At 40.2% G+C, this 19,502-nt stretch overlaps 1 protein-coding gene across 1 annotated transcript in view; it reads left to right on the top strand.

Annotated features, from left to right (window-relative positions):
• SLC25A21 (solute carrier family 25 member 21) overlaps positions 1-19,502 on the top strand; it is a 500,058-nt gene that overhangs the window by 354,726 nt on the left and 125,830 nt on the right. The window contains exon 3 of the mRNA XM_059373107.1: positions 18,914-18,997. Within this exon, the coding sequence (XP_059229090.1) occupies positions 18,914-18,997 (84 nt within the window). The remainder of the gene's footprint in view (positions 1-18,913; positions 18,998-19,502) is intronic.

Below are 19,502 nucleotides of genomic sequence, written 5' to 3'. Positions count from 1 at the left end.
CTTACAGGCACTCTGGCTTCATTCTAAGTTGATGCATCTTATAAAAGATTGTTCAAGGAGCATCAAAGAGATAGTTTCATCTTTTATCAGTTCAAAACTGATTAAAGGTTATCTTGGGATGAAACTTCTTTTATTTTAAACCTATATAAACAATGAAATAATGAGGCTATGCAATAAGTAACACTAAGCTTATAGGAGGGGAACTGAATTTGAAATTCAGGATGGTTTCCTAACTCTTGGATTACTCTGTTTATTAGAGATGTTTCCCCACAAACTCTGATAATGCCACATATATGACGGGGAAACCATATGCAAAATACACACACACACACACACACACACACACACACACACATATACTTATTTCAGCCTCAGATCTTTTGTTTTAAGCCAGAACGTTCCAATTAAAATATAATGTGAGACATACACATAGTTTGCAGTTTGCTCTTAGCCACATAGTAGAAAGTAAAAAGTACATGCTTGCTACAAAACATCTGTGGGATGCAACAGGTAGTGTAGTCCTAGGAAAACAACGAAGTGATATTTAATGGAAAAATGTTTTACAGTTCTTTGGCTCTTAAATTTAAATCTAAAGTGAGTTAAATAAAAAAAGTTTATTTCCTCAGTTGCACCAGGCACATCTCAACTGCTCCAAAGCCACATGTGACTAGTGGTTTCCATACTAGATGGTGCAAATTTAGGCCTTTGAGGAGTTTACTTAAACAGTAGTGCTATTTTAATGTTTTTTTTGTAGGTAGTTCCTCTTTAGAAGAACTATGATAACATAAAGATAATCTACTTTTTATATATGCACTAGAAACCAGTGTAAATAAAATGCTTTCATGGTGGACTAATTTCTAAGCTGATTTCCCTGGTTTTAGCTATGCATGTGTGTGTGCGTGTATGTGTGTGTGCTGGGCGTTTCCAGGAGGTGGGCGGTGCTGTGTCTATATGGTCAATCTATGACTTTTGAAAACAGATAACCATCTCCTGCTTTGAATCCCATTATAAAGTCCTAGTAAATCTAAGCTTTTGCTTATATCCCAATCATGAAATTGATGATGTGGGGTATCAAGGAGCAGATGGTATGGATTTCCTCTGTATGGTGAAGGGCGGTGATAATGATATTCCTTAAGAATATGTTAAGTTGGTAAAATAACTATCTTGCAATATTAGGCTTGTTTCAATTTATACAAAACATGTGACTTTAAGTAGAATGAAAAATGTATTTTCTTCCATTTCATCTTCTCCCAGGGGAGGCAGGTGAGTGCTTTTTAGTTTCCCTTTTCCTAAAATAAGAGAAAGGATACAACTGGTACTACCAAAGACTTAAAATAAAATATTTAGAAAAAAATAAACCCAGGGCGCCTCGTTGGCTCAGTCAATTAAGCGTCTGCATTTGGCTCAGGTCATGATCCCAGGGTCCTAGAATCAAGTCCTGTGTTGGGTTACTTGCTCAGTGGGGAGCCTGCTTCTCCTGCGGCTCCTTTCCCTGCTTGTGCTCTCTTGCTCTCTTTGTCAAATACATAAATAAAATTTAAAAAATAAATAAATAAACCCTTAAAATGTAATGTTTGGATTCTGTACCTGGATATTCACACAATTTTTATAGTGCCTTAAGTTAGGTACTTCATTAACACCGCTTGGCTCCCCAAGTGTAAGGCACTTTTTAAAAAAAAATTTTATTAATATATAATGTATTATTTGTTTCAGGGGTACAGGTCTGTGATTCATCAGCCTTACACAATTCATAGCATTCACCATAGCCCATACCCTCCCCAGTGTCCATCAGCCAGCCACCCTATCGTGTAACGCACTTTTTACATTGAATGAAGGTGTTGAGATATTTGGTATGATAATAATTCCTGATTCCATTGTGTGCCTGTGTAGCATCTTTTGCTAGATACCAATAGCAGCAAAAAGAATGTGAATCATACAAAAAAAAAAAAAAAAAAAGTCCAAGAGAAAATCGATGAGCTCTTTGGATGCAAATATCATGACATATCCATGGCATAGCCCGGCTGGTACAAAGATGTTTCTCTACCTAAAAAATAACATAGCAATAACAACTAGTCTATGGTTATTTCTACTGCTTTCTCCTATTTTTTTTTTTAAGATTTATTTATTTATTTATTTGACAAAGAGAGAGAGATCGAGAGAGGGAACACAAACAGAGGAGTGGTAGAGGGAGAAGCAGGCCTCCTGCTGGGCAGGAAACCTGATGCGGGTCTCGATCCCAGAACCCTGGGATCATGACCTGGGCTGAAGGCAGACATTTAGTGACTGAGTCACCCAGGCGCCCCTCCTATTTTGTTTTTATAAACTTTTCCATTTTGAAATCTAAAGGCTTGGATTCTAAATGGCATACTGGTAAATGACACTGTTTACAATATACGATCCTATAAAAAGTAATGATGTGCTCTGTCTGTGATAAGGCAGAACACTAGAGGAAAAAAAATACAGTGGAGATGATGGCAGTTAGCTAAAAGCAGGAGTGAAAAAAAAAAGGAAACTTTAGAAGATATGAAGATGTATTGTTTGATAGACGTGTTTTGAGATGCCTGCAAACTTCCTCTTTCTCTGCACGTTGCCGCCACTCACAGGCTTTGCTGCAGGTATGGGCTTGAGGCCACGTTTGCAGAATAACTCTATCCCACGGACATGGCTAAGAGAGCCAGTGGTAGACTCTTAGAGAATTTTAACTGGGATATGATTTTGCAGTGAAAGGGAGACAAGTAGTTCTCTCAAATTAGGATTACTAGAAGTGGTTTGTAAATGTATTCACGGGGTGCCTGGGTGGCGCAGTGGGTTAAAGCCTCTGCCTTCGACTCAGACTCAGGTCCTGATCCCCGGGTCCTGGGATCAAACCCCGCATTGGGCTCTCTGCTCGGCAGGGAGCCTGCTTACCCCGCTCCCCCGCTCTCTCTGCCTGCTTGTGATCTCTGACTGTCAAATAAATAAATAAAATATTTTTTAAAATAAATGAATAAATAAATAAATGGATTCATGACAAAAGTATGGGCAAGGTATAAAGAAATCATCAGGAAAAACTCAGGATCCTGAGGCTATCAGCGGCAGGAGGTAAAGCTGTCACTATCTCTAAGCTCAAAGACATGCGTGAAGGGAAAGGTTACAAAAACTTGAAAGACGAAAGTCGTGAAGAGAGGGCTTCCTGAGAGGAGCAGGGAACTTCTGTTGACAGAGACAAGCCTGAGGAAACCTCACAGGAAGGAACCAGACAAATAAATACCCCAAATTCATCTTCCTCCCTTCCTCCTGTCACCTGCCGGGGCTTCTCATTGACCAGATCCAACTGGAAGACAGAGAACATAGGATTCTTTGATGTAATCAATTTGGATCACCTCTTGGGGCAACAAACAGGAAGGAAGAGGGTGGAGAGTGTGTCAGGAGGAGCAAACGAAAGAGATTTGGTACGTGTAGTGGCAGAAAGGCGTTAGTGGTGGGCACCAAGTCTGTGTCGTATGAAACCATGGCTGGATACCGTTATCAAAATCAATGCAGGCTGTTGGGGAGCAGGAAATGGTGACTAACCAGAAGGAACCGGTCTACAGAGAGGACACAGAGAGAAACAGAGACATGGTACAAGCTTGGTTCTTGGATCAGTTAAGGCAAATCTACTTGCAGTAACAAGTAAACCCCTGATGTCAGTGTTTATCCCAAGAAAGTGTGTGTGAGACGGGTCCAGGCTCCTCCCATCTTGTGGCCGTGTACCCACCCACTACAGCTTCGGAGTCCTCTGCTTCCTTCTTGCAGGTCAGACAGATTTGATGTGTAACTAGTGTTGATGTTAAGATGCGTCTTGCCAAGTACATTGGGTGAGACAGGACAGAGAATGAAGAAGTACCACTCCTAAGAATCTCAGTCTGAAAGTGACACGTTATATCACGTTATATCACTTTGATTCCATTCAAAAAAACTAGTCACATGATGTACAGGGCGCTAGGGATGTACTTACTATCTGACTATGTAGACATCTCCCCAAATAAACTTTGCACAATGAAAAAGGGAGCAGAAGGTTTTCGTGGGCTGCTTATCGCTTCCACCACAATCCCTGATGGATTTCCCTGTCTCGGTCACGGTTTCCAGGAGACCTTATTACACTATTTTGTCACACGCGGTATCTGTAATAACCACTTCCTCCTTGATGTGAGTTACTTTGAGACACGTCAGTTCTAGCAGCCAAAGTCCTTGATGAAACCATGTTCGGTTAGGATTGGTGTTGCAATATCATAAAAGGCCATCTGTTTATGCCTTTAAATTTCTAGCATGTTTATACTTGAGATTTTTAAGAAAATTTTTTTTATCTTATTTGTATCTAAAAGTGCAGTGTGTTCCATTGTGTATTTATTTTTCTGTGGTAAATTTTTGTCTTCGGTCCTACAAACTTTCAGAAATTGTACAGCTTTTTACTTCTCCTGATAGTTAGCTGAAACTGAATCTGACACAAGTAATATTGCTAAAAATATATACACACCCAAACCAATCTTCATTGCAAAAAGGCCTCTTGGCATCACATTTTTAATGTTGTGAATACACTGACTTCACCATTGAAAATACTCATTTCTCCCCTTCCTTTATTCCAAAAGGGAATGAGAAAAAAACAGGGAATATCTGCCAACTATTCTATAAATTATATCAAGATTTTTTAATAGACATTTCAAAGTATGGAATTGCAGCTGTCTTGTGTTTTCTGCCAGAATTTGACCTAACACACATGAATGAAGAGTGGCCTTAGCAGTTCCAAAAGTGTTTGTACTGGGAAGTAGAATCCTTCGCAGTGGTTCTTTCTCCTTCTTTCAGTCTCCCTTTCTTTTCATTCTCTTTCCTTCCTTCTTTTCTTCTTTCTTCTTCCTTCCTCCTTCTCTCTCTCCCTCCCCCCCTCTTTCTTTCTATCTCCTTTCCTTTTCTTTTCTCTTCTATATTTCTGTCTCTTCTCTCTCCCAAAAGGGGTAGCGCAATATCATCAGCGCCAACAGAAAACCCACAGTGATTTGGTCAGAATTCAGAAAAATATAGGTTTTTTTTCAAAAGAATATTTTCCTCAAATTTTCAAACTAAACATGCGTTTGTGAGAATCTAAATAACAGACACCGCATGGTTCATAATGCAAAAATGGAAAACATACCAAGAAAAAGGAAGGGCACTTTATTGGAAGAAACAAACAGGAACAGAACCCATAAAACAAAGAGGGGAACAGGATGAGGGAATCATTATGGCTGGCATCAGCTGTGCTGTGTGTCATTCTTATCATCCTTATTGTAAGTTATAATAAATTAGTTCTTCAGTGCCTCGAAGTGATGGGACGCTTTGTTAAAGCCATGGAGTGGACGGATGTCAAAGGGATAGGAGCGCGTGGTGGCAGGACTGTCTTCCTAAGAGCCGGAGAGCCTGTCCCTGCCTGAGGTACTCTACCTGAGCATGACCACAGAGCCTAGGGAAGAGGATATTAGAGGAACATGGAGACTCTCTGCCCCTTCTCTCCTCTCAGGACAGCCCATTCTCAGGGAAAATTCAAACTCAGCCCGAGGCCCACTTATCTCAGAACCTCAGCTCTGGCGCGGAACGGAGAAACAAAACACATGCAGAAAATGGTCTCTGAACAGCCAGAATAGTTGTTACAAGAGCCAGGCCCTGATGCTCACGGACATGACTCACGGCATGGCCCCTGCAGCCCTCACCAAGAGCCATGACCAAGCTGAGTCATCTCGTCCTTCATTCACTGCTGGTTTTAAGCGGTGAGTGAAAGGTCACGGGAGGAATGCAGGAGAGAAAAGGGGAAGGAGGAGATAGAATCAGGGAGAGTGGCTTTGAGGCAGACACGGTGATGTGCGAGAGATGATAGCTCATTGCTTGGCAATGAGGGATAGAACAAACCCATAGAGAGAAAACAAAGAGCCAGAAAAGCACTGTGAGGCCATTAGTTTAGGGAGGCTTGAACAGTGTCACAGCACAAAAGGATAATATCCATCCAGAAGGCCCCCGCTAACCCCAGGCACTGCGAATATGCTATGTTGGGTTTCCTGGGTCCTTTTGGTGGGGGGAGCAAGAATATGACAAATCTAGTAAGACTTGCCTGTTATTCATGTTTTCATGCCACATGTTGGTCTCCTATTAGAATGAAAACTTCTTTTTTAAAAAGATTGATTTATTTATTTGAGGGAGAGAGAGAGAGAGAGTGTGTGTGTGTGTGTGTGTGTGTGTGTGTGTGTGCGCGCATGCGCGCGCACGCATGGAACGGTGGGGAGCAGAGGGAGAAGGAGAGAGAAACCTAAGCAGACTCCAGCTTAGCATGCAGCCGGATGCCAGGCTTAGTCTCACGACCCTGAGATCATGACCTGAGCCGAAACCAAGAGTCGGATGCTCAACTGACTGAGCCACCCAGACGCCCCTGGAATGCAAACTTCTGTAACAGGGTCAGTGTCTGAGTTGAGCAATCTTAACATGTGAGTACCCTGTACAGAGTAGGCACTCAGCAAATATTTATTAGCATGAATTCTTTATAAATTTCACTGTTCCAGAACACTTCTTTGCTCTTGTCTACTCAATGATAAAGTTTTACTTGTGGAGGGAGGAGCTGAAACTCCCAGTGCTAAAATCTGATCTTCAGCAATGTCTCCTCCAAGTGACCTTCCACACCTCCTACCTTCCGAAAGGCGGTCGCTTTATTACTTGTAGCCTTTCAGTTTTGTTCTCTCAGACCTCTGATTGATTTCTTGGGTGTTTAGAATAATTTGATAACTATCCAGCTGTGTTCCAGGGGCAAGACAAGCGCAGGGTCCTCCAGGAGTCTTCCGCACTAAATTTTTTTCATCAATCACTTTCCCTTTTCCTGGCTCACCTCTACCCCACCCCTACCCCACCCCTTCCAAAACCTTCCTTCAGCACTACCATCTTCTTGAGCTAATCTTTTTTTTTTTTTTTTTAAGATTTTATTTATTTATTTGACAGAGAGAGATCCCAAGTAGGCAGAGAGAGAGAGGGGAGCAGGCTCCCCGCTGAGCAGAGAGCCAATGAGGGTCTCAATCCCAGGACCTTGAGATCATGACCTGAGCCAAAGGCAGGGGCTTAACCCACTGAGCCACCCAGGCGCCCCTTGAGCTAATCATTCTGTGGTGCTCCCGACCAAACTGGTTTTTTCGAGATCAGCTTGGGGACATGGAGAAAGGGCTGTGACATATCCCTAAATTGAATGAGGTTTTTTTTTTTTTTTTTAATTGTGGTAAAATATGCATTAAACTTACTCTCTTAACCATTAAAAAAAAAAAGCTGATTGTCATACTTGGAACTCATGATAATTAATTGACTGAAAATGAGCAGAGTTTCATTGGACACAATCAGAACTCAGCCTAGGAGAAGTTTGAAGGAGGACATTTAACTCTTATATGTTCACTATAGGTTTCTCAACATGGGTCTCATTTTAAGTGAATGTCTTACATTTCGTCCTTAAGATTTTAAGGAACCTACATTGACCAAGATATCCAGTTAATCTGGGTCTTAATTTGTAAAATAGAGAGCTAGTTTTTTGGGAGGGGAGGTAATTATTTTAAAATGCAAATTTCTATATGTAAAAACTGCTAGTTGGAATAAGTTCATCATCTTATGAGTTTAAATGAACGGTCTTGAAGTGCTTTGTTACCCATCAAACTACCCACCTGTAATTTCGCTAAATATATCAGTTGTCTTTTATTAAATATTTGGTTAGTTGGTAAAACAGAGTTTCCTGTATGAGTTCTGTTGCCAAGTTTGGCTGGCTCCTGGGTGGGAATAATTCATGCATCTCTTGTGTTGTCAGTGTTCTAAGTGATTTTTGATTATTTTTCACATGTTATTTGATGATAATCATGAAACCACACCCTTCCACTGGGCTCTCTTTCATTTTTTTTTTTTAAGATTTTTTTATTTATTTGTTTGACAGATAGAGATCACAGGTAGGCAGAGAGAGAAAGGAGGAAGCAGGTTCCCCACTGAGCCACCCAGGCGCCCCTCCACTGGGCTCTCTTGAGCATGGGCTTCTGTCATACTGGAATCTTCATTATTATAACAAGCATATAGTTGAGAAAAAGAGAGTGAGTTAGAGAGAGGGAGGAGAAAGAGGGAAGTTACAGAGTTAGTTGATATTGGTCTTGACAGTGTTCCCCAGGAAGACAGTAGGCTTGGAAATAAAATCCATAGAATAGATGTTAAATAAATATGGAAAGGTCAGGGGTTTGGGTTTTTTTTTTGTTTGTTTGTTTGGTTTGGTTTGGTTTGGTTTGGTTTGGTTTACAAAAATGTATCAGTCCAGTTGTCTTCAATGAGAGGTCTGGGAGGAATCACCTAATGTCTTGCTGTTCAATTAGGACTGTGCCCAAATTCTTCTGTAAAGATGGCCATCCCACCTCCCTGTGAGTGATCCCTCTCCATGCACAGTCTATACTCCAGACAATGAGGAATCAAATCAAATTAACACAATCAATTCATCTCTAAAACCTGGCTTTCCCCAGAGCAGTTAATTTAGGGCTGATTTTTCTTTCAGAGTTCCAGAGATAAACTTCAAAGTCAGTTGGGTGGCATGCAAGCAACATTATTCCCTCTTTAACAAAGGAAAAAAGCTTGGTTTTAGAGAAGTAATTTTACTGGACATTCTCAGGTCATGATCCCAGGATCCTGGGCTCCTGGGGTCCCACATTGGGCTCCATGGGGAGCCTGCTTCTCCCTCTGTCTGCTGCTCTGCCTGCTTGTATCCTGTCTCTCTCTCTCTCTCTCTCAAATAAATAAAATCTAACCCCCAAAATTAAGAATAAATAAAAATAAAAATGCTCTCAAAGTTGAAAGTGATTTATAAGCAAGCAGTATGATCACCACTGTTTTGATCATCTGGGGGTCCTGTCCACCTATAAAATGCTTTGGAAAACTCTGTTCTCATTTGGAATCAATAATAACTGATCCAAATCTTGGTAACATATGAGGTCAATCTTGGTATAAAAATAAAAATGTCCCTTGAAATTCTCCTCAACTCCGATAAGCATAAGCATATTTTCTTCCTTACTTGCCAAGTTTCTTACCTCCATTCCCCAAATTTCTTTCTAGCATAAGCATTTATGCTTATGAATGCAAAAAAAAAAATCACCCTTTCTCCTAATCTTTCTCTCTTTGACATTGTTGAAAAACATCCTTCCTTATCAGTGCTAAATAAACCATAAAATAGGCACATTTAATCAGTAAAAATAAAATGGAATGGTATATTAGGTGTCTAGAAACTCTGTATTCTCTGACATTCTCCCTCACTGGGACCCCAGCTTACAGTCTCTTGTGCATAATTAGTTTATGTGAAGTGGCTCAGTTCCCAGGGCCAGTAAGAGGATTCAAGTAGATTTGACTGCTTTCGATTTCCCTGTTCTGGAAATCTTTTATGGAGGCTGGAAACCAAGAACTTCAGTCTCACCCTGGGCAATGAGCTGGATGGAGTCCAGCAGGTAAGAATGGCATTCTGTGGTTCTCTGTTGCCAGGCCGTAGGTGCTACTGATGAACATTAAGAAAACCTGTTGACCCAGGGAGGTAGGTGGGGAGCATCAGAGAAGGAAGAATATAGCTGACTTTGCGGGGGGAGATCAAGTTTTTTAAAACTCTAATTATTCTGGGAATATGTGAAAACAATATTTGTCATGACCGTGGTAATTTTAGTATTTGACTGTTAAAGCTGATGTCACCCTCTCTACTCCCATTACCTTGCAAGTGGGTTATTTTCCAACCTGTGATCCCGCCTTCCCTCCCTTCCCACATATAATTTGATTTCATGCTAATTAACCACTGTAATGGCCAGCCTACATCAGCACACGTGGGAAAATGGAGGTAGGTGCGTCTGGTCATTTGTTGACGCTAAACACTAAGTTGAGTTAAATACATGCATACATACACAGATATGTATAGTCAAGAAGTGGCAGCCCTATATTATTATATTATAAGCATAATTTTATATTGTGACATGTATCTTACAAAGCAAAATGCGGAAAGTCATGCCAGTCAGGCTTTTCTTTAATTGAGACCAGTTTATGCTTGGAGCACTTTAATTATACGGCCATGTCAATTAGCCTGTTTTATTGCTTGTGGTTTAACATTATTAGATTTAGGTTATAATTTCTAATGATCATTTGTCTCTGACTTGTTAACTAGAATATTGTCATTAAAATAAATTGTAAAATTATATTGTCGGCGTTCTTAGCTGTTATCCCATAAGTAATATAAACAACTGGAAGAACGTGTGCCAGACGGTAGAATCAACTGTCTTATCATGATTCATCTTACAAGGTCAAATTTTGCACAGACTCTACATGCTAGGAATACGATATGCCTTATAATTGTGTAAGATGCACAAAACTCGATCTATCTCATCACACTAGTCAGGGACACATAGGTAAATGTTTATCGTAGCAAAACTTGCGTTTGGCAAAACGACGAACCATTTATAGGATATTTAGGTGTATAGTTAAAGTGTGAATTGTAAAATGTACAGTCACAGAATATCAGACTTTAAATCTCCCAGGCTTGTGAAAGGAGACCGCAATTAGACGTGTCTAGGATCACAGGAAATTACTTAAAGTATAATCAGGCTATCGGGGTTGATCTGATATTTCAGAGAGATAATATTTTTGAGGCTCTGTTCAAAAGCGTGTTCAGAATTACATGGCACAGAAGATTTCCCTTGCTTTTGTGGCTTTGCCAAGATGTGTTACTTTATCTGTAGCAATTATCTAGGCTGACTGAACACTCTAGGTTACATATTTCTTCAAATTATAAACTGTTTTAAAATAACATGGAGAAATTTATTGGTCTCCTTTACAATATCATAAACACTAAGCCAAAGCATAGCCCGGCCCACCTACACCTAGTAAAGACATTCAGACTTTAAAAAGGCAAAAACCTTCAATTTTACCAGGCATAGATCTTTATTTCTTTTATAAAGAGGCTCTCTCAGAGCAATGACTGAGCACATTCAGGAAAGATATCTTTCTTTTCCCTGAATTTTTAGAATACTTTGATAAGCAGCCAAATTCATAAGGGCACAGCTTTTGAACTTTGGTCGGTGGTCACTGCACAGACAGAGCCAAACTCATGACCCTTGTGGATTTGTTAGCATTAGTTTAGGGTGCTAATTGATGCCAGGCCTAAGTCGTGAACCCAGCAAGCAAAAACAATGCTTAAATTGCAGACAAACCTAGTTCCCAGAATCTTTAACACTTGTTTTTGCCTTATTTTTTTTTTAATATTTTATTTATTTGTTAGAGAGAGAAATCACAAGCAGGGGAGGGGCAGCAGGTGGGGGAGGGGGGGTAGGTAAGGGCACAGGGAGAAGAACAAGCAGACTCCCCACTGAGCAGGGAGCCCAGGCTGGGCTGGAGCCCAGGACCCTGGGATCATAACCTGAGGCAAAGACAGATACTTAACCGACTGAGGCACCCAGGCACCCTTGTATTCTGCCTTATTTTATAATTAACTACAAACATCTCCCCGAGCTCCACCTTTTTTTTTCCATTCTAGAGGACAAGGTCTGTGGCTTATTACCTTTTGTGTCCCCAGAACTCTTAACTTTGCCTCTTGTACAGATGAGGATCTCAGGAAATGTTGGGGCAGAAATCTGTCTAGAACCGTAAACCGCACCCTTCCAACATGATTAAAGGACTCTCATGCTTGGTCACTGCCAAGGCAGTGTTACGTGGATTACTGTTATATTTAATCTAAAGTAAAACAGAATACCCATAGCCAACTTTTTTTTTTTTTTTTTTTTTTTTGAGCCATGTTCAAAGAAAACCTTTCTCCCCAGCACTTTCTAAAGAAAACTGATGGGATCATCTCCCAAGATGTGGCCTCATCTCCTCACCATCGGACGTGGTCTTTCTGAAGGGATGACAGATGCAGAGGCCCCATCCCCCTTCAGTTCAGTGGTTAACCTTTCATGGAAAGCGGATATTTCTTCTCTTGGGGCAGCCTTAGTGGACGGTGATTTTTCAGAGTACAGGAAACAAATAGACATGGTGGGAATTTTTCTCAAGATGTGCTTCTTTGGGTCTTTTCCCAAAGATTGTAAGGTTTAGGTGTGGACAACTAAATTTCAAAACCTCATACATGTCTTCACATGTTTGGTGTGACTTTGGCCACGTTCAACCAACCAGTAAGAAATCAAACATACTCCATAAGAGAAACATCTTATTTCAGTAAGATGGGCTAATTATGATGAATTAAAATCTTTACTTAATCTTCCTATAGTTATCCTTTTAATGTGTTCTGTAATTGCTATCCTTTAGTCTGTTAATCTCTGATTCATTAGTGGGTTTCTTAAGTGTTTATTAAGGAGCATGTGTAACATTCTGGTAATTACTAATAATCTTGGTTCATACCACATCTGCAAAGATCTTGGCAGGGGATTTCATTAGATTCATCACGACTTACTGTCAGTGTACAATTTTTTTTTTAAGATTTTATTTATTTATTTGACAGAGAGAGATCACAAGCAGGCAGAGAGGCAGGCAGAGAGAGGAGGAAGCAGGCTCCCCACTGAGCAGAGAGCCCGATGCGGGACTCGATCCCAGGACCCTGAGATCACAACCTGAGCTGAAGGCAGCGGCTTAACCCACTGAACCACCCAGGCGCCCTCAGTGTACAATTTTTATTAGCGGTCTCCCACCTCTATAAAATACAGAATTTGGGGCTTTACAAAACAATGAAATGCTTCCTCTTTCTTATGGCTAATCAACTCATAAAATATAGGTCTGTGTGTCACTGTCCCTTCGAAATCAAAGTGTCCTGTAACATCTCCTCTCCCATTTTACTGCTGAGGAGAAAGGCCAAGAAGGATTACGTTACAAATCTCACTAGTTTTCACTGCTTGTTCGTGCCTACACTTAAATTGTAACTGGTGGCTCCTGGTCTGTGTCTCATTTCCCCCAAATCCCTCACCTCTGACAGAAAGGTGTAATTTTTATGTGACCTACAGCTTGATAGTAGCATACAGTTCCACTCAGGAAATACGTACCACTCGGGACTATCTTTGGTGCCGTAGGTACCCTGCATCTCCATCTGAAACAAAACACACCTTTCTCTCTCGCCTCTGACAGCTGAAATCCCTTTTACGGGGGACAGGATCTGAGAGACAGCATCTCAGTTGAAAAACTGCATTAAGGATAAAGGGTGCAAATGCTTTTCTGAGAGTGGAGCTGAAGAAGGGAAGGTAGCAGAGAGCACAGGAATATTGTTGAAATTGAAAATGGCCTGGAGATGTTGCTAAAGCTAAACTTCACCCATATCACTGCTCTGCTCAGGGTCAATGGCAGTACCAAAGGGATGGTTTGGACGGCTCTCACCCCCTTCCTAATCTCCCATCAATTCCCTACCCCAAAGCACCACAAACAATCGTATGGTTGAACTAAAAAGCAGAGTGTGTGCTATGTGAACATAGCTCCAAGACAAATGTCATCATCTACCCCAATCTGACTCTTTGCAACTCAACTGCCACCCTTCATGCAAATATACTATAAATTACATATACACATATTATATATGCATATATGTGTACCTGTATGTGTGTGACCTGAAGCCTCCTCTCCCCGGGACAGATGCCATCAGCCATCCGTATTTCTTTAAGATGAAAGATAAGGGGCATCTGGGTGGCTCAGTCATTGAGCATCTTCCTTCGGCTCAGGTCATGATCCCAGGGTCCGGGGATCAAACCCCGCATCAGGCTCCCTGATCAACAGGAAAGCCGCTTCTCCCTCTCCCACTCTCCCTACTTAAGTTCCGTCTCTCACTGTCTCTCTCTCTGTCAAATAAATACATAAAATCTTTTTTAAAAAGATGATAGATTTAAAAAATTACTTTGCAAACAAAGGCACCACAGAAATTTGAGGTTTTGAAATTTTCAAACAACCTTGTCCTACAGCGTTTAAGGCAAGCAAAGTCATTTTATTTCTTAAAGACAGATCTTTTTTATGACCGTGTCTTAGGAAGCACCCAGACCAGCTCAATGCCTAACCTGGCATTCCTAGCTGTGCAGAAAATCAGCAGCAGACTAGTCTGAAAGTGGGTATCCCTGGCTAAGCACACAATGAAGCCAGTGGGAAACGCTGCAGTAATGGTTCTCAACCCGTTCCGAGAAAAATAAATAGTTTAGTGAGTGAGAACATTCTTCAGCTTTTAAAAATACGCTTGTACATTTGTTTGTGAACATTGAGCAGCCCTTCTTTGCCCTGGTGGGTTACCACAGTAACTCACTTCATGTTTATGGCATGGTGGATGATAGGGCTGTTCCCTCCGCTCAGAGGAGTGTGTCCGACTGTGCTCCCTGGAACCCCAGCAGACAGGCTTGCTGCCTCCCGGGCAATGAGGCGTATGGAGGGTTTGAGCCACACGTCTTTGTGGTTCATCCTGATTGCATGTCAGGCACTGAATGCTTCTCGAGTGTTACTCCCCTGTCCCGTTTGCCAGTTTGGCAGCACGTTTTCATTCTAATAAGAGAAGTTTCTCAGATGGAGATTCCAGATGTGTCTAAGCTGCTTTTATTAGGACAATGGAAAGGTCCAACCTTTTCTTCTAAATACAATCAAGAGTAGTGTGGCTTTGCCTGGGTAATTTTACAAAGAGTTATATTACGTAACTGGAAGATTGTCTCCCCGGGCATAGAGAGAATTTGTTAGCCCAGAATGCAGCTTGCAATAATGCTGACGTAAAGCTTCAATCCAAGAGAGAAACCTTTTAAGTTGCTGAAATGAGTGGAGAGGAAGAAGGAAATTGCTGTTTTACATGATTGACCAAAATGCACTGTAATTATATCAACTTGAAACAGATTCCTTAGAAGAACTGATAACTCTATGATCCGAACAAGTCATGTGTAGTAGAATTAAATACTGCATGTGCTTTCTCTGCAACGTGCAGACACGCCGTATTAGCGATGTGCTGTAGAAGAGACAGCCGTGCTTGCTTTAGCCTGCTTAATGAGACCTCCAGTGAAGAATGGTGGGTGGCTTTACTGAGGAATTAGTATTTACCCTGCCTGCCCGTCCTTTTGCACTGCTTTACAGCATAGCTTGTGGACTCTCCTCATGGAATGTTATTTTGATGTTGCCACTCCTGTTTATAATTAACACAGCATCACTCATCAGTCAGTTTCTAAGTGGAACACTCCTTAAGGATTCCACTCACTGTTCTTGTTGCCTGTTTTAGGGGGCGTGGGTAAAATGTAATCACTGATCTTTAGCCCGAAGTTAGCCTTCGCATTTTCCTTCTTCCCGTCAGTGTCTCCTCACAGTACAATTTTCTGTCAGCTACAGTCCACCATAGATAGGAGATCATCTCCAAGAAGAGTAATAATGGTATTTACTGAGTGCCAGGAAAACTCCTTGGCTGACACTGGATACTCTGAAACACTATCATTACTTGCATATGGAAATCATCTGTTTGCATAATTCCTTCACCTAAACTAGAAACTTCTAAAGGGCAGGATTATGTCTTACTTCTTTGTAATACCCCAAATAGTGGAATTCTTGATACATACTAAGTGTTCAAGAACTCTTAGTAGCTGAATGAATGGCGGATTAGAAATAGCATCCGTCAGATTCTACAAAAAGAAAGAAATTGCAAATAGCAAATAAAGTGCCTAGACTTCCAATACAAGGTTAGGTGATATAGTTAATTAAGTTAATTATGAAATAATAATTTCATATAATAATAATTTCAAATAATAATATAATCATGAAATAATAATATTTAGTCTGTATTCGTCTTGGTGTAAGCTGACGGAAGACCTGCCTCAGTGTTACCCAGGCACACAGACATCATAGACAATGTCGACATCTTGAGCTTCAGCAGTGGAAGAGGGGCTAAGGTCATTTTTCTAAGCATTGGGATGTACTTGCTTTGGTCCCTCTGCTGACCTTCCTAGGACTAGAGTCCCATCACTGGGAAATGGCCATGAAGATTTCACTGAAGTACTCCACTGAGGAGCAGGAAGAAGTCACATGGTCTCTACTGGGATTTTCAACTTTATCTCATTCATTTCCTCCCCCAACCCACTCAGGTCTCCACGCACCCTGAGCAACTGAATGCCACAGCAGGTTTTCTTCACACCTGAAGGAAATGTGGGGGGCTGCCATGGTGGGGGATCTCTTTCTTCACTTCTCTTCAAAGGACAACTTTTCCTCCCTGGACTTTGTTTCTCTCATTTCCCCACCTGGAATGCTTTCTCCTGCGTACTCTTTTTGCCTCTGAATCCTACAGGACCAGCTCAAATCCCTTCTCCTTCCTGAAGTCTTTCCTGACCCTCTGCAGAGAGCAGTAATTGCTCCCTCTGATAAACACCTGGGCAATTTGGTACCGGTGCTACTTGACATTGTGGATCTTTTTCTTTATATTGTAAATTATTGTTCTCATTTACTTATTTATTGCAACTCTTGATAGTGAAGATAATGCTCTGAGCTTTTTTTTTAAACCTGTAGATCTCATTTCATATGACAATTATTTTAAAAAATACTTGGTAATTTGGGGGAAAAGTGTCTAGAAAGGAATTTGATGGAGGTAAGTGAACTTAATGAAAATTTTACAGATATTATGAGAAAAATCTACGACCATCTAATACTTTGATAATATATAAAACTATTTTAAATTATTTTCATAAAAGAATAGTTAGAGAATAATGTTGGACTTCCCAACTAAGAACGTACAAAAATGTTTCTTCCTTAGCAGTGAATATAGCTTACAAATATGGAAATGCAGAGTTGGAGATTCTTTTTCGCACAAGAATCAGCATCATATTTTGGAAATCACTCCCTATGCTGTTTGTTATTTGTAGTATAAACAAATTTTATGCAAAGTTATTTGTTGTGTAGGTGTACATGTCATTTTCTCATTTTACTCTTTTGGGTTTAGTGTTAATTCATTTGTAGTCAAAGTACCAAGTTATCTCATCTATATGCAGTAGTTCAGAAATACCAAACATGGTCCATCTACCTGACCATCAAATCATGTTCTTGGTTCTAGACAGAACTGCTTACTCAGCCTTCTGGGCCAGCGGTTATGCCAACACCAAATGTACCTCTAGATCCGGAACAGTTTAAATGAGTGAGCTGTATTGGTCCATGATCTTCTGAAGAGTTCAGTACAATTCAAATCTTAGAGATACAGTTCTTATCTAAAAACTAACCTTCAAAAAATGATCATGCTAATGGAGTTTTAAATTTGATGAACAAAACCATTGTGAAGATGAGCATTTATGACATTTTAAATTTTGGCAATAGTAGAATATTGCTTGGTGGGTTGAAGAGGATCAAGAAGGTATCGTGTTGAATGTATCATAAAACACACACACGCGCGCGCGTGCATGCACACACACCCATATATTTAAAGAGAAAAGGAATTACCCAACAAGCTCACCCCTTTCTTTATATTCCTGTTGCCTCCCCTGATGTTCAGGCATTATCTTCACTAGGATTATTATATCGCCTTCATGGATATTCCGCCCTCCAGACTCCCATTCCAATCCACCCAATCAGGCAGTAAATATTTTTGTAGGTATTTGTGTGCATTCTGCTGAAAGAACTTTGCTGGGATCCTCAACTTCCTCTTCTCAGAATGGCTACCCTCCTGCACAGTTATGTTCGGCAACTCCCTACAAAATCAAATATAATCCAGCCTCACTTTCCAGTTTTATAATATACTCGTTTCATTTGCCCAACTGCCTTCAATCAAAGCAAAATATTCACTCTTTTCTGTGATATATGTCAGTTTTCAGCATAATTCCCTGGGGCCTAGAACCCATAAAACACATCATTCTTAGAGGTAGAAGTGTTTGTATTATAAATCCAACAATCTGAGAAAAGCATCTTAAAGTGGATGATAGAAGAGGTGTTTTTGGAAATGTTCTTTTAAAAATTTTTGGTAAAACTGTGGAAGGAAGAACAGAGGGCCTTAACTCAGAATTGGGACAAGGGAGTTAAACACAAGTAGACTAAAGAGACTACAAGTAGTCTCAACACAAGTAGACACTAGAGACACAAGGAGACTAAAGAAACCCCAAAATGGAGAACACCTGGGGTGTAGAGGCATGAGAGTCCTTGTCATAAATCTCATTAGAAACAACCCCAGAGTAAAAATACACGATGAGCAAGTTAAGACCCTCATGTTGGGAAACTCCCAAATGTTAAAGGCCAAAGTCCTTAGATGCATGCTCCTAACCAAAAAGAAGAAGAAGAAAAAAAGAACTTTGCTTTCTAAAATGTGGTACATTTTTACTGAGCACCAAACTATATGCTTCTGTGAAAATTCAGGAAGCCTGAACGTAATGACCAGCTCTGCTCCATCATGAAGGAGAAGTAGGGACTGTAAACTGTACCACAACACAGCTGCAACTCTTGCTCTAAGCACAGGTTCCTGTCTGCCAGGATGAATTCCAAACTCACAATCACGATCAAAGTTAGGCCATATTAGCTGCTCTGTATTTTTAACCTTTGTATTAAATTACCATCAAGGGGGCACTAATTAAGATAAGAAATAGAGCTACTTATTTGTTTCATATGCACCTTCAGATTTCTGAATTATACAGTAAAACAATCTATGACATCTGTGTATGCTTTTCATAAAAAGAAAAAGGCACACATGCCTCAGGGTGCATCTGCCTGGCTAAGAAACAGATGAAAAAACTCTTTCTATAGTTTCTATTAAAATACAGAAGAATATAATTTTAAAGTCTACAAAAATAAAGTTAAGATTATATAAGGCAAATAAATCAATAGACTCTATAGCAAAACCCAGAATATTTTAGGTTAACCTGAAAAGGCTAAGTGTCCTAAGACTGAAAAATGGGGAAAGACATTTGGCAAAATCCTTAACTTGGATCTTTTTGTTGTTGATTTTTTTCTTTTTCTCTAGGTTCCAGATTCAGAGATGTGCAACTGATCCAAACAGTTATAAAAGCTTGGGAGACAGCTTTCGAACGATTTTCCGAATAGAAGGGTATGTATGGTTCTTTGTGTATGAACTCTATGTTGATTTAGGCATTTGGCATGTTATTACATAGCTCATTTTTCTCATTTTGAATGGCTCGTTTTCCTACTGTTATTAGAGAAAAGTATTTAAAAGGGTGCCTTTCCACTTTTTGGTGTGTTTTTCCTGATAACATAATTGAAAATTAAGTATGTATATATAAGAACTACCACAAATGATATTAATAATCAGTTTTCTGATTAGAAGATGATTTCTATTTTGTGCCATTGATTTTTTTTTAATTTTTTATTTTTTATAAACATATATTTTTATCCCCAGGGGTACAGGTCTGTGAATCACCAGGTTTACATACTTCACAGCATTCACCAAAGCACATACCCTCCCCAATGTCCATAATCCCACCCCCTTCTACCAAACCCCCTCCCCCCAGCAACCCTCAGTTTGTTTTGTGAGATTAAGAGTCACTTATGGTTTGTCTCCCTCCTAATCCCATCTTGTTTCATTTATTCTTCTC

Source organism: Mustela nigripes, chromosome 13 (assembly GCF_022355385.1).
Source record: "Mustela nigripes isolate SB6536 chromosome 13, MUSNIG.SB6536, whole genome shotgun sequence".
NCBI lineage: Eukaryota > Metazoa > Chordata > Mammalia > Carnivora > Mustelidae > Mustela > Mustela nigripes.
This window is presented reverse-complemented; position numbering and strand designations above follow the sequence as displayed.